Genomic DNA, 14756 nt, shown 5'->3' with positions numbered 1-14756 from the left:
TTGGAATCACTTCTTCCAATCAATTTCACTAAGATCACTTTTCTTTCATTTCTCTTTCTTACTCTATTCTCTGATTTCTCTCTCAATTCTTTGATCTCTCACCATAGTTTTACAGCTTTCTCACAAACCAAATCAAAGTTTTATACAGACAATTACATTTGAATAGTAAACTAATACTTTACCATTAGTCCCTATGACACATTGAAGATGAGAAAAGATTAGCTCATGCAGTCTACAACATCAATTTCTGACATCTCTGCTTGGTGTAGAAGCACTCTAAATCTACTGCAAAACCAGGTTTTATGAAGCAACAGTGTAGAAAAGAGATGCTCTCAATCAAACAAGAGGTGATGTCAGACCCTAAGCCTCTATTTAGATGGGATGAAGGAAGAATCATTAATGGAAGAGGAAGGGAGGGAAAGTAAAATAAGGTTCATTAACGGAAAGGGAAGGGAGGGAAAGTAAAATATTTATGTTCCCTTTGTTTGGGAGGAGGGGAGGAGGGAAGGAGGAAAGGTTAATAGGGAGGGTTACGAATGTTAAATATATAAAGTTACAAAAATAACCTGCATTTCCTCTCGTTGTGAACTACAATGGCCATGATGACGATGGAGACCTCGACACAAGAATTGTCGGACAACCCCAACATCTTCATGTTCGACTCCCCCCACCCCATCTATGCCATGGCTTTCTTGCCTCTAATTTTCCCTTTCTTGATTTCTCCTTCCCTCAATCTTCTTGTGTGATTTTGTTCTTGGATAGTGTAAGGCACGACGAGGATGATCACGCTGAGGAGCTCAAACGATGAGGTGTTTGAGGTGGAGGTGATAGCGATGGAGTCACATACCATTAAGTACATGATCAAGGATGACTGGGCCAACAACGGCATCCCCCTCCCCAACCTCTCCTCCAGGATCCTCGTCAAGGTAGTTGAGTACTGCAAGGAGTACATCAATGTTGCTACCTCCAAGTCCTCCTCCGAGGACACCACCAAATCTAAAATCTCCGATGAGGACCTCAAGTCTAGGACGCCGAGTTCATCAAAGTCTACCACGCAAATCTCTTCAATTGAAAGAGAGATAAAATTGGAACAATTTTTCTTTTCTTCCCTTGCATCCCGATTTTGGGTGTAAGAAGTTGTGCTTATTCCAGAGTAAGTAGGGGTAAAGCTTACCCGTCTCTCCATTTTTCCTTCTTAACTCACTCCATTTCAAATAAGGGTCAATTCTCCCCTTTCACTTGTTCACCCTTCCTTCTCTTTCCCTCACCTCCATCCAAACAGAACGTAAGTGTAAGTCTTCTTGGGTGCCAACCACCTACAATCCATAAAATTTGTAAGCCACAACTATCACACGTTGAGTACTTGTCTAGCCTTGAAGATGCCAACTTCAACTCACGCAACCATCTCCAGGTCTTGTAGTTTTTTGTCAATGCATTTTTTTGTTTTTTGACATTTAAAAACGATGCTCACTTGTGTTCAGCTACAGAATCGTAAGCAATTGTTGTTCCAAATACCATTTTTCCTTGTTTGGATTTTTCTTAAGAATTGACAAATTTGCAGTGCTCCATATGAAGTCAGCCCAGGTCCTTGTAGAGCAACTGTGTGCCAGCCTATGTGCCAGGCTCAGGCAAATCAGCCAAATTAGGTAGAACTTAGTTTGACGAATGTGATGGGCATGATCGAGTGTGTGCGCCAGTTTAGGTCAATAGCTTTTCCATGTAAAAATTTCAATTTATCCCCTTCATATTAGAAAAACTACATAATACTGGCATATCACAGAAAAAAGGAATAGTCATCATGCTATAAAATATTACTCTCTCGCTCATATTTGAGTGGCATTCAAAGAGCCATCCCTTGTGCATTATTCTTTTAGGATTTAGCAGTTGCAAAAGGTTTGGTTGCCATGGTACCAAACTTTACGAGCTTCTTCTGCAACGTCTCATACATCTTCACACTGCGAGTTGCTGAGATGCGGCAGCCAATTGAATCGAGGTACCACCCACCTTTCCCATTGAACCCAACGATCATTCCTCCAACCGTAGGCAATGAAAATGGGGTTCCATCCTCAACCCCAAATGGTCCAAGAGTCCTCAAATTGCTCTTGAATGTGAGTGACCTTATAACTGGAGAACCACCATATACAACTGGGCAGGAATGCCCGCTCACTGCAGTCAAGTATTCATCAGGATACAAAAGCTTAATCTGTTCATGAAAAAGAAACATTCATTCAGTTAACAACTCGAAAGGAGTGCCAGAATGACAAACTTTTAGTTACTTTTGTGGTGACACTGCCGCCAAGCCCTCCATGCTTTTCTCCCAGAAAAGGCTTTCCATTATGATCATACTCAACCTGGATTGAATCGATGCATCGATCATGGATCAGTGTGATCCCCCTGATTCCTGTATGGATTCCATCGTCCCATTCAATTCCACCATGGCCTCCCCAAGGGCCTACCTTCACAGTCTTGCTTGATCCAACCACCTTTTGTGCTTGCTACACGTAAATATTGAGCGATAGATATCAGGCAGATAAACTTTTAACACTAATTATGTAAATGTGGTTCACAAATATTGGTTCGAAATACTTAAAAAAAAAAAAACTTACCATGATGGCTCCAAAGTCCAGTAGGAAAGGATAGAACTTCTATGAGAAACAGATTAAGGGTGAGAAGAAGAAGCATTATATAGTGTGATGAAAGTGCAATAAGAATCCAATACTCGCCCCTTTTTTAACGGCATATATGCCTGCATTGCTTTATAAAAGGACGAGCATGTATTTGTTGGCAGCATTCTTATTATTCGAATGTCACTTTTAAAATTGTATATAGAGTGTGAAAGAGAGGTGGAAATTCGAACTTTATTAGACAATTCAGCATCTTCTTTTGTTCAAGAACATGAACGTTGCTTATTAAACATCTGCCCGGGTTTGATTATTTTCTTTAAGTAGGAGCATTTGCTTTTGGGAATTCTTATATGGACACAGCTAATGATACTTGTTCCTTGAAAGGTTCCTTCCTCTGGCGTGCCGACACTTTTCTCATTTAGCAATGTAAATCTGGGGATTTCTTTTAAAGTTGAAAATTTTAAGCTAGTTATCATTTTGATGACTAAAAATTTGTGTAATTTATGGATCACTGTTGATGCAGTCGCTAAATACTCGTGAAATTGCAATGATATATGACTGAAACGGAGCCATCCAAATAGACTTGTTAAAAATACATATTAATGATCACAAGGTTTCAGCATCGCATCTCTCTCCAAGTTACAACCATGATGGTTGTAACTTGTAAAGCACAAGGGTCACATGGTAGATATATTATTCACCACACTAAGCTAGTATTTCATGTTGGCCAAGGAGAAGTTTGAAATGCTACTAAAAAACTTAAGATGACATCGACGAACATACAAAACCATAGGCACAAGTGTCAAGAGCTGCTCCATCTCAAAAAATCCTAGGGTCAGAAAGTTGATAAGTTCTTCGGAAAATGCAAAATGTAACAAAGAGGGTATATATTGATTGAAATCTTATACTAGGACCCCTTTATAAATGAGTCTGTGATAAAATCAAAGAAACCCTGCAGCTCAGTGACGATATGCTCCCATGTAATGGCAGAGAACAGTATAGACGGATGAAGTTCAAAATGTTGAAAAGAACAATGAACAAGAGGGTGCAAAAGATAGATAACTGTCCAATAATCACCATTTCTAGTTCACCTATAATAGAGTAACAGATGAATTCAGACAGTTATACTTCCCTATAGTGGCAGGAATTCTGAACCTCTTGATTTGGAAAATTGAGTTGCATCTGATAAGAAAGAAGACATGCTTAAGATCTAGTGCACCAGTTAAAGTTTTAAGAGTCCAAACAATGCCAATGCATAAGACTGAGGAACTACAAATCAAAGGAGAATCAATGTCCCACTACTATATCACTTTCACTACACGTAAAAGAAGGATTAGACTCGATCTGTTTATAATATTTTCTATTACAAATTCAATGAGATTTAACTTACATGAAAGTGCACGGCCGAGGTATCTCCACCTCTATAAAAGTTCAAATAGATACAGCACATGAAAGTGCACGGCCGAGGTATCTCCACCTCTATAAAAGTTCAAAAAGATACAGCCAGGCCAGAATGAGACAGTTGAATTTCTATTAGATAAAATTTGACAGCATAATTATTGAGACAAATATATCAGAATATTGTACTTTCTTACATGTACAAGCAATTCTGCAACTATAATACCTATGAGATAAAAGCTAATGAGCATTACATTACAGATGTTATATTCATGCATAACTTTGGAAGTTTCTATATCATATTGCTAATAAAAAGATCAAGGGCATAACTAGGTGGTAGGAGAAAAATATTAGCAAGTTAACAGACACGCTCATGAAGAATTGAACTCGGTTCAGCAAGTATATTAATCAAGAGTCATGGAGCTGCCTCTCTTGCTGTATCGATTGGAAAATCCTTGCAGCGGACTCTGTGGCAGACCTAGCATTGTGAGGCACAACCTTAATGACCCGAGTTTGGCTATCCCTTCCACTGGACTGTGATGGGCAATTAAGGCTGTTTGCTACTGGAGATGCAGGAAGAGGGATTTGCAATCTTCCATCTGGAAGTGCTTCCGTGGGACTGCTTGCTGTACTTCCTTGCAATTCGCTGTTCTTTGATACCTGAAACTTTCTAAGATTGCCAGAAAATGCTTCATTCCGTGGAGGATGGAACATGTTGCAAGAGCCCCTGGAGTGCTGAAGAGTTTGCCCATTGGCTTGGGAACCAGCTAGATTACTGACCTGTTCAACAGCAGAAATTGACATGATTTGGTTCGAAGGTCGGAGGCCATAAGGCATAGAGTAATAGTGGGGTGGAATTGCAGGTGGACCAGACAAACCCATGTTTGGTGGCTGATGAGAAGCTGGAATACCATAGGCTGGGTTCACAAAGTCCCCAGGGAGGGGAGATACTCCAAGAGGAGTGCAGCCTCCATAAAGAGGAGCCATGAAGGCACCAGGTGGTGGACAATGTCCAGAATACGGTTTGTAAACAAGTCCCTCTGATGGTGACATAACTGGAACTAACCATTGATTTGCCAAGGGAGGAAAACACCAAGGACTTTGCTTGTCATCAGGTGCCATTGGCACTGTTGAAGGGATGGCAGAGTTTTCCCCAACTTTTGGGACTCGAAGTTGAACTTGTGTAGTCATTTTGGATCCATCCTCGCATGCAGGGAGAGCTGGGACTCCAGCAACAACATCTTTTATTGGCTTCTCCAAATTATGTTTTGTCTTATGAAAATCATCTTGTCTCTTTAATTCCACTAGCTGAGAGTTAGTGTTGCACTGAGGTAATGTGGCATTATTTGGAATCTTTCCTGAAGGTTTGTTTAAATAAGTATGTCCTTCAATAAGTAAATGAGGTGATGCAGCCATCAACTTCTGGACCTGTTTCAGGTAGAATGTTATAGACACTGCAAGAAGACAAAGGGCTTGTGAACGTAACTATATGTGGAAACTAACCTTTATCAACCTGTGAAGCTCAAACACTTGCATTCCAAAAACCCTTTGCTGACTATAAAAATATAACAAAATCATTGCTTGAAAGCAATTCAAGAAATCATCAAAAAATTTTTAAAAAAAATACCACAATTGCAGTGTAATGACAGATGTAATACATAAACAACAAGTGTTAACATTTTGTACAACATATGAGCACTTTCTATTGAGTAAAATAAGTCAAAGAGTTAGTATTTGTGCACAACAAAAAGACATAACTTTCCTGATTTCACATAGTGAACCTCACCTAATGGAACAATGTTGTGAAAGTTTGTGTATTAAAGAGACTAGGGTTCAGCTTAAACGACAAAGAGAATCAGTAGATGAACTGGCTGTTGGAGTTGAATAAAGTTCCGAGAATGCTCAAAAGAAAACGAGAGAGAGAGAGAGAGAGAGAGAGAGGAAAGTGAAAATGAGAAAGTAGCATATACCCTTCCAAGTTGCAACTAATAGAGCAAGCTGATAAAAGGTTTGAGTGGGGTTAGGGCTTATAAACCCTTTCAAGTTGCAACTAGCTCAAAATGCTCAGTCAATTAATAACTAGTCACTAATCTAAGCTAATAAACCACCCTTTATTAGCTGTGACTAAATTGAAGTGTCATGTTCTCTGCCACTTAAGGTGGCTGACTAACGCTGCCCTCTAGTTTGACATTATTTGCAGTGGGATGCTTAATGTTGGGCTTCTGACTTCTTACTCTCAAATATGACCTCACTCAACTCTCAGCCCTAGACATCATCTTCTGGTCCTCCATTGCCTGCACATACTGGCTTAGTTTATCTAGACTTTAGTATCATCTTGTGACCTGCAATCATGCTGCATGCAAAGGAATAGAGAGATGGCAAGGATCATAAATTGTTGCTAGAACCCTTCCCCAGTCACCTATAAAGATAATAGTGTAATTCATATCCAATCACTCCTAATCCGCGACATTCAAGATCTGATAGTGCCTTCACATTTGTTTAGAAACTTAGGACAACATATTTCTTTCAGATTAGCTATGTGATAAAGAAGCAAGGTTTTCTAAAGAGACAAACTAGTTGGATGCATTAACTTCTCCCCAAGTTCATGATCCAAATCCTATAATGAACTTGTCAGAATGAATGAGCATTTTGCTGCAACAGCCTATGAATTAACCATGAATTGTTTAAAGACAATTCTACCATACTTGTCCTCCATATATAACAGCTTTTGATCTTTGTTTATCCTACGTAGTAATAATATCTCTCGGTTTACAATGATAACTTGATATATCCACTATACCACCATTAACTAAAATATGTCTATGGTTAACTAATTGTCTGGCTCCAGGAATCACCGAAGCTATATACCCAATCGGAAAAGGATATTTTCCAAAAGCATCTAAAGTAATTGTAGTAAAACGTGACCAACTGACCCTTTGGCTTTTCTAGCGATATGCACATAACTAAGTAATTGTCACTCTGTCAGACCATAATGAAACCACAATTTTTGTTTTTCTTCTAGATGAATACGATTCCATAGTTGATAGACTCAGATATAGGCTCATAAACAGTGGTCTCTACAAAACCAGCATACTGACAGGATGGCTCACTTGCATTGGAATAGTCAAATCCATTCTTCAAGCCCTTTAAAATGGCGCCACAAATATGTTTCATTGGTCACACATACTATCGGATATATACAAGGACAAAAGATTCCTACTATGAGATCATAAATAGAAACAATGCTTATCAGTAATTTAACTGCCACCTAAGGGATAAGGAACAACATATATTGTTAAGATCATTCTCAAGAATGTGTTTATAGGAAATAGTAATTCTACAAAAGTTTTATACATACTTGATAATAGCTCTTCGGGCCTTCCAAAAGTGTTTGGTACCAATTACTCCAACAATATCATCCGGGGATATTTCTAAGCTTGATACTGTCCCAGCCGTTGAGGGCTCATATGCATCATCTTTCCTCTCCACATCACCAAATTCAAATGACCCATTTCTCTTTGCATTTTCCTCCTTATAGAAGTCCGACAAGGTTGTATTTTTTGGACTTCTAGATGACAGCTTGGAATATAGCACAGTTTTGGCCTTCAGAGATTTCCTAACATCAGAAATAGGAATGTCATTTGACGTATTAAAACCACTAGGATCACCGTTTTCTTGGCATGCCACTGTTTCTCCATTTGCTGACTTAGTTAAATGAAAATTATTTGTATCAGTCTCAACTAAATCTTTTGAACAGCTTGGCCGTTTAGCAATATTGTTGGACAGAGACTTTTCTTTGATTTCCTTGATCTTATCAATATCTGAAATTTCTTTAAGATCTTCAATACGAGTTCTATTGGAATTTTGTAATCTAGTTTTTGCAATATCTGTTTCTTCTAAGGATTGCACATCTGAATTTGGGCGTTCAAATAAAGAATGAACAGCAGTAAGACTCTTCTGCATTTTTGGTGAAATGAAGGTAGTTAACTTTGCTGCATTTGTCATATATGTATCCTTTTGCATGGATGCAACCATTTCTGACTGATCAAAGGAAGGAACCACTATCTCATCTGCATCATCCAAAACATTCTTACTAGAATTTATAGCACTAGGGTTGTCTTGTCTCTGTAAGCTACATTCAGCAGCTGATCTTGCTCCAAACAAATTTCCAGAACTAACTTGCTTTGTGGGTTTTCTCTCTAATTCTATCCTTCTCGTGATTGGATTCATACCATCAGTAGTTCTAGAGATTTCTGCTGAACGAACAGACACTTGACGGTTGATACAAAAAGGGGAAAATATCTTCCTCTGCTGACCGCATCCCTAAAACACAAATGTTTGTCAACTCCTAAAAGAAATAGTTGAGAGCCATACATAATAACAATCATCTTTTGATGCATTGATCATAAAATATGAATAAGAGTGGTCTAAGTACATCATGGTTTTAATACCAGACTGGAAACCAAATGCACATTATACAAAAATAAGTTCAATAGGAAAAAGGATATTAAATCAACAAAAATTTTGTTGACTGTATGATGCAAGATAACTATATGCATTTTGAATCTTCTTTGAGGATTCAATGTGCATATTTTGAACTCTATAGTTAAGCCCTAGTGTAGGCCCACATAATTTCATTTTTCAAATTGAAGTCTGTTATGGTTGATTTATTTTGCAAAAAATAAGTTTGTCATCCAATATAGATTAGGGTTTAAATGTAAATATACCAAAATTAGCCATGTTACTGTAAAATGACAATAAAGGTAATAATAAGGGTAGAAGACATTATCTTAGGGAACAACCCTATGTAATGATTTTCCTAATCCGAACATATTATCAAAGCTAATCCATCTATTTTGTTGGTTCTTTCCTGTTTGAATCATGCAATCTCCTCTGTTTCTTTGGTGTAAACCTCAGATCCTGTTCTCAGTTCTTTCCCATTTGAATCATGCCCAATTGAATCATGTAGTATCTATCATGTGCATCCAAGTGCACAGATTTTTTTATTCCCAAGCTGCGTTCAACCATGGTTTCTTCATTGTGAACCTCAGATCCTCATTTCCCCCTCTACAGATGCTGGAGAATTCTTGTTTCGGCAGCTTGTTCTGCTGAATTATTCATTCAGCAAACTGTTCTCCACAGCTCATCTATCAGTTGGATTCTGTTCTTCCAGAGTTTTGTTTTTTGATTCCTACAGTTATCTATGTCTGGAAAAATTGTTGTTTTCTTCTCTTGAACCTCATGACTTGTGCTGCATATGGTCTCCGAAGCAAATTTTTAAAGGGAACGCACAACATGGATAGGATGACTTATGCTGATGTATTCCTATGCGAAAGTATGAGCCAGACCCATTCACATGCCTACCTAGTATACCAAATATGTGTTATGCATTGGAACGACCATATTCTGCATACATATACTTTTTGAATCCCTACGATCTAACAACATGTATAGGATAATTTTTGGCATGAAGAAGCTAAAAAATGTACATAATTTAAGGTATGAAAGAGAAAACAATTATCCTATCTCATCCACGATCTAACAACATGGATAGGGGGTAGAAAGACGAAATGTGAAGGATGCGACACTAGTTATGGAAGGAGAAGAGATGCCTGGGTCACATTAGCATCTTTAGCAAAGCCCACTGTAGTTACACCAATTTATAAAGAGAGCTAAGAGAGTCTTAGTTGAACATGGCTTCTAATCTACCCCAGGGTAACATAAACAAATGATGTTATTTCTGACTATGGGAAGAAATGGTCCGAGCCTTGAGTTATGATAGCACATAATACACTGCTCTAAAATAACAAATAATCCTTTGTAAATTGTCGTCTTGCCCATCACATCCGTTTTAACTTTAAAGTAAAAGAAAATTGAATTAGTTTACGGCATTGGAAAGATTATCATGCCATCCCAGATACAAATTGTTAGGAAAAGTCAAAGATACTTCTGTGAAATGCATTAGATGAATGATAACAGCAAGATAAGCAGTTCGAAAAATTCAACCAAGCTAGAAAGTGAACAAAAGGCATCACCAACCTGACTCGACGAAAACGAAGGAACCAAATTGTTGGAGCTACGAGGAAGAAATGGCATGGCAGAGGAGGTCGAGTTGAACCTCTGCGAAGGGACGCTGAGCTGCTCGTACAACGCCATCTTGTTCCTCGGAGGCGCCCTCGGCCCCCCTCGATCGGTGTCATTCACGTGGAGCCTCGGGAAAAGAGGCCCCATGGTCTTATCCTCCTCCTTCGCCCCTTTCATACCACTCGATTCCTCCGATCTGGAAACTCGACTCAACCGGGAAAAAGCCTAATTAACCCGCTGAAAAGAACACGATCTTCAACAAAAACTGCAAACGAGAGTCGATAGTCACACAGACTCTTCAAAGAAATCCTAAATCAGTGTTGGACAACCACGACAATCCATCTACCAATTTGGGTCAAAAAAAAAAAATCCAATCTTTCCGGCAAAGTAAGTCAGGGAAGAACGGAAACAGCAGGCGGAGCACCAAATCCGGCATCAAACTTCCACCGCGACAGCTGATCAGCAGTAATCTCGAGCCGGATCTCGCGACGAGTAAAATCTGTTAGCAGCAATTCACTAATCGGTGGAGAAGTAGCAGGAGCTACGACTCGAGATCGAGCATATGCAAAGAAAGGGCCGGCGAAAGAGAGATTCGGGAAAGTGCAATCGATAGTCACTTTTGGATCCTCATCCCACCTCATCCCATTTCATCAATTTAAAGGTACGAACAAGTACCAATAAATAAATAAAATAAAATAACCGAACCGTGTCCTCGTAGCATGTGACTACTGATTGGCCTCAAAAGCCCAGAGTGAATTTTTAAATTTGGAACACCATCTATAATGTATAAGTTATAACTAAAAATTAAAAAGATATTATTATTATTATTAAAAAAGAAAAACATTATATTTTTAAAAATATCAACAAGACGCTCTTATTATATTTTTCATTAATAAAAATTAAGAGTGTGTGATTTTTCATACAAAGGACGTACTAAGTCCTTCATGATTTTTTTCCTTTTAGAATATGGGACTATACTAGAGGAGTTGACGACTTATTTTTTCTTCTTTCGATGACTTTATTTTTTTTACTATAATTAATAAAAATTAAGAGGAGTGTTTTAATTATTACTAGACCCTTTAGAGTTCTTTACAAAAAAATATATAATTTTTGGCACTTTATTTTAGTAGGACAATTATGATTTTTATGCTTTGGTACCTTCTTAAATCTTTCCCCCTCCTATAATTCTTCTTCTCAAGAAGGTCTGACTGCAATCTAACTCAAATAGGTTTGCCGTACTTGTCAAAAGACTAGACCTAAAAAGTCTAAATTCTAATAATATAAATTATATGAGCAACTAAAATGTGTGGCTTATGAGGGGTTTTGCTCGGGGACTCCATATCTATACGCACGCATCGCACGTGTATGAAGGATTACCATTCGATCGCGTTGTTTGAGATATTCGAGGCAATCTTGAATTCTTAGAAGAACTTGTATTTAATTTTGTGATTTTTTTCTTTTACAAACAGAGATAGATTTAGAGGATTTTCACAAAGATCCGAATCTGTTGGGAAAGGTTTTTTGGTTGAGAAGGATTTTTAACTTGGATGGCAACTTTTGTATGGATATAAAAATATAAAATGACAATTTAATCTTTTTTGATTTAGTAGTTCTCATGTGAAATCTAGATAATAAATGCTAGTTAATGAGGCATATCTAGGTAATAAATATGTGATTCAGTTAGGCCCCTTTGAGGATATTGGGATGAGCCTAACCGCATCTCTAACTAACTGTGCTTTTTGGAAGGTTTTTGCTTTTGGAAACTATATTAAAAACTTGGCCACTATTATTATCAGGTTTGTTCTTTTAAAAAGCTTTGGCTAGCTCAGTTGCGGACAAGAAGATCCATTCTCCTGTGAGAATAGAGATTTTTTTATCTATAAATTATGGATTCGGAGATGATCCCTTACATGAGGATCCTTAATTTGGAAAGACTCCATCTTTAAATAGGTTGGGTCTATCCAAATCAAGAGTTTTAAAAAATAGATCATCCTTTGATCTACAAATTGTGGACCAGAGGATCTGTCCTCCTTCGATAGTAGGGATCCTTTGATCTACAAATTGTGGATCAGGAGATGGTCCTTTGCATCAGAACCCTTGATTTGGATAGACTTTACCTTTAAATAGGTGGGGTCCATCCAAATCAAGAGTTTTAAAAAGTAGATCATCTTCTGATCCGTAAATTACAGATCAGAGGATCCGTCCTCTTCCACAGTAGGAATCCTCTGATCCATAAATTGTGGAACCAGGAGTCTCTATTCATTCATTGGATGGATGGACCGAACTCCACATGTTAAATAGATGAGATCCAATCCATTCAACTAATGAATAAATAAGGGATCAAAATCGATCCAGCGATCCGAGACTAGAGGATCCCTGCCCATTAAACTCAGGTTTTTGAGTTTTAGTGGAATCAAAAATGATTTTTTAAAGATTTGACCATTTAATTTTGTTGAGAGGCTGGTTTCATTTATTTTATTCTCTAATTAATTTTTTTTTACTATTTTTTTCTACTGTGCTTGCTTGACCGTTTTATTTTTTGTGACTGTTTTTTTATTATTATTTTTGTGACCAATTTTTTCTACCGTTATTTCTAGCGAATTATTTGCAATGGCTATTTTTTTCTATATAGATACGCGCATCCTTTCTATTAATCATCCTACTTTTAAAAATCATCCCATTCTTATTTTTTAAAATTCGTTTCATTCTTTATTCTTGAAAATGGATCCAAATTATAGAAAAGTTTTAAAATATTTATAATTCTAAAAATATAACTTATTAAAGTTCTCGCAATCCTCCTAATATTCAATATTCTCAAATTTCTACTTCCACACTTTACTCCCAAAACTTTCCAAATATTCCATACATTCCATAATTTCCTCTAAATTTTCAAAGTGTCCAAAACTTGTCAGCCCCTCCAAGTAATATTCCTCAATCCCCATTTTATATATATCCTCTCGAATATTGACGGTCCATGACAAATTAATTTATAATATCACCCCCTTCTAATGGAATTTCTTTTCTATAACCATCATTAATGCTCTCAGACGATTCACGAAGAGCTAGCATAGATATATCCGGGACTGACAAAGAATCAGTAACACCATCCGAAGTTTTAGAGTTGATCAAAGAAACACGTTTGGGTGTGCATAACACCAAAAGAGCAAAGTGGTCAATGGATGAAGAGATACACATTGTAAAGGCATGAATCAATATTAGCATCTATCCAATCGTCAGTAATGATCAAAAGGATCAAACTTTCTGGAAATGAATTGCAGATTACTACAACAAATATCGACTTCATGGATTTGTAGAGCGACATTAGATGAAGGTAAAATCATATTTCTATAGGCTCCATCGATGGTGAATAAATTTACAACCATATACAACTTTATACATATCGTGAAAGTATGTGGAGCGATGAGGATGTGCACATGAGAGCGCATAAAATGTGACAGAAAAATCATTGCAACAAGTCTTTCAACTATGAATATGTTTGACGAGTTCTTAGAGAATGTGAGAAATATGCTCCACAAGGAATTGATCATCGTGCTAACAAACAATCCAAGATCTCGGAATCAAAGGGGCACACATCCTCATCCAGTCAGATACTCCTATGGACGTAGATGGTTGAGAAGTCCATACTTGTCCAATGGGATAAAAGGTAACCAAAAGGAGGGACAAATCCAAAACTAAAGACATTGATGACATGAAATTTAATAATAAGTAACAAAAAATATTTAATATATTAAAAAAAATCTATAAATATGGGATCAATTTCATTCATTCCATTGTAATCTTTGCTCTCAACTCATTTCTTCCTTTCATTCCCTATTTGTATTCGAGATGGATGAAAATCTCAATACTTCCTTTACGAATCTTTTGAATTCTTCAAATACGGAAGAAAATACATTTTCTCAAAATACTCGCACTCCTCCAAATATCCAATATCCTCATATTTTCTCTCACCCACAATATCCTCCAAATGTTCAAAATATTTCATATGTTCCACAATATTCTTCAAATTTTCCAAATTTCCAAAGTTCTCAAAATTTTTTACAGACGTGGAATCCAAGTAACGTCGCCCCAGCTCCATTTGGTATGTATCCATCCCAAGATTGGTCAGCAATGGGTAACCAACTTGGGATGCCTTATCTTTACGTATTTTCTCCTACTCAACCACCTGTCATATATTCGAATGAATCAAGAAGGACAACTATTGATCCATCTATCAGTGACAAAGAATCTCTAACACCATATTTTTATATATTATTATAATTTATGTCTTTTTATTTGATGCACTATAATATTTATGTATTTTTTTAATTATTAATGTTGTTTCATGTTAGCAATTTATAAATTTAAATTTTATAAAAAATTAATGGTGTATAATGTAAAATATGAAGGAGAAATGAGAATTATATATAACTAGGATGACAAAAGATAGTAAAAGAAAAATGAAACTTTTTTATTTTTGATGTGACAATGACATAACACACATCTAAGATGAAAAAACCTCACTTTTGAGATTCATCCATTGGAGATGCTCTACTAATGTTAGTAATTGATCTCCATCATCGCTTCCCTTGGACACCGCTTCTTGATTTATAATGCTTCTTGATTTATAATGATAATCGATAAAAAAAAAAA

The 14756-nt window shown here is 36.9% G+C and overlaps 3 protein-coding genes across 5 annotated transcripts; 1 reads left to right on the top strand and 2 right to left on the bottom strand.

Annotated features, from left to right (window-relative positions):
- Positions 1 to 779: 779 nt before the first annotated feature.
- On the top strand, positions 780 to 1133 carry LOC122001971 (SKP1-like protein 1B). Its single transcript, XM_042556965.1, has one exon. The coding sequence runs from the start codon at positions 780 to 782 to the stop codon at positions 1131 to 1133; it is 354 nt and encodes a 117-aa protein (XP_042412899.1).
- Positions 1134 to 1774: 641 nt separating this feature from the next.
- Positions 1775 to 3206, bottom strand: LOC122028955 (jacalin-related lectin 19). 2 transcript variants are annotated; one of them, XM_042587933.1, is made up of 3 exons: positions 2607 to 3206; positions 2267 to 2495; positions 1775 to 2166 (listed from the first exon to the last, which is right to left on the bottom strand). In XM_042587933.1, the coding sequence occupies exons 1-3, from the start codon at positions 2607 to 2609 to the stop codon at positions 1871 to 1873; spliced, it is 528 nt and encodes a 175-aa protein (XP_042443867.1). In that variant the 5' UTR covers positions 2610 to 3206; the 3' UTR covers positions 1775 to 1870. The 2 variants fall into 2 exon arrangements, with proteins under 2 accessions (XP_042443867.1, XP_042443862.1); XM_042587928.1 differs by having other exon boundaries at positions 1775 to 2203; positions 2277 to 2495; positions 2607 to 3193.
- Positions 3207 to 4167: 961 nt separating this feature from the next.
- Positions 4168 to 10767, bottom strand: LOC122028939 (ELF3-like protein 2). Of its 2 annotated transcripts, XM_042587920.1 has the most exons (5): positions 10453 to 10767; positions 10062 to 10371; positions 7381 to 8345; positions 5526 to 5577; positions 4168 to 5450 (listed from the first exon to the last, which is right to left on the bottom strand). In XM_042587920.1, exons 2-5 carry the CDS (start codon positions 10281 to 10283, stop codon positions 4431 to 4433), a joined length of 2259 nt encoding a protein of 752 aa, XP_042443854.1. In that variant the 5' UTR covers positions 10284 to 10371; positions 10453 to 10767; the 3' UTR covers positions 4168 to 4430. The 2 variants fall into 2 exon arrangements, with proteins under 2 accessions (XP_042443854.1, XP_042443848.1); XM_042587914.1 differs by having other exon boundaries at positions 10062 to 10767.
- Between the last annotated feature and the right edge of the window lie 3989 nt (positions 10768 to 14756).

The sequence above is a fragment of the Zingiber officinale genome, chromosome 1A (genome assembly GCF_018446385.1).
Source record: "Zingiber officinale cultivar Zhangliang chromosome 1A, Zo_v1.1, whole genome shotgun sequence".
NCBI classification, from domain to species: Eukaryota; Viridiplantae; Streptophyta; class Magnoliopsida; order Zingiberales; family Zingiberaceae; genus Zingiber; species Zingiber officinale.
This window is presented reverse-complemented; position numbering and strand designations above follow the sequence as displayed.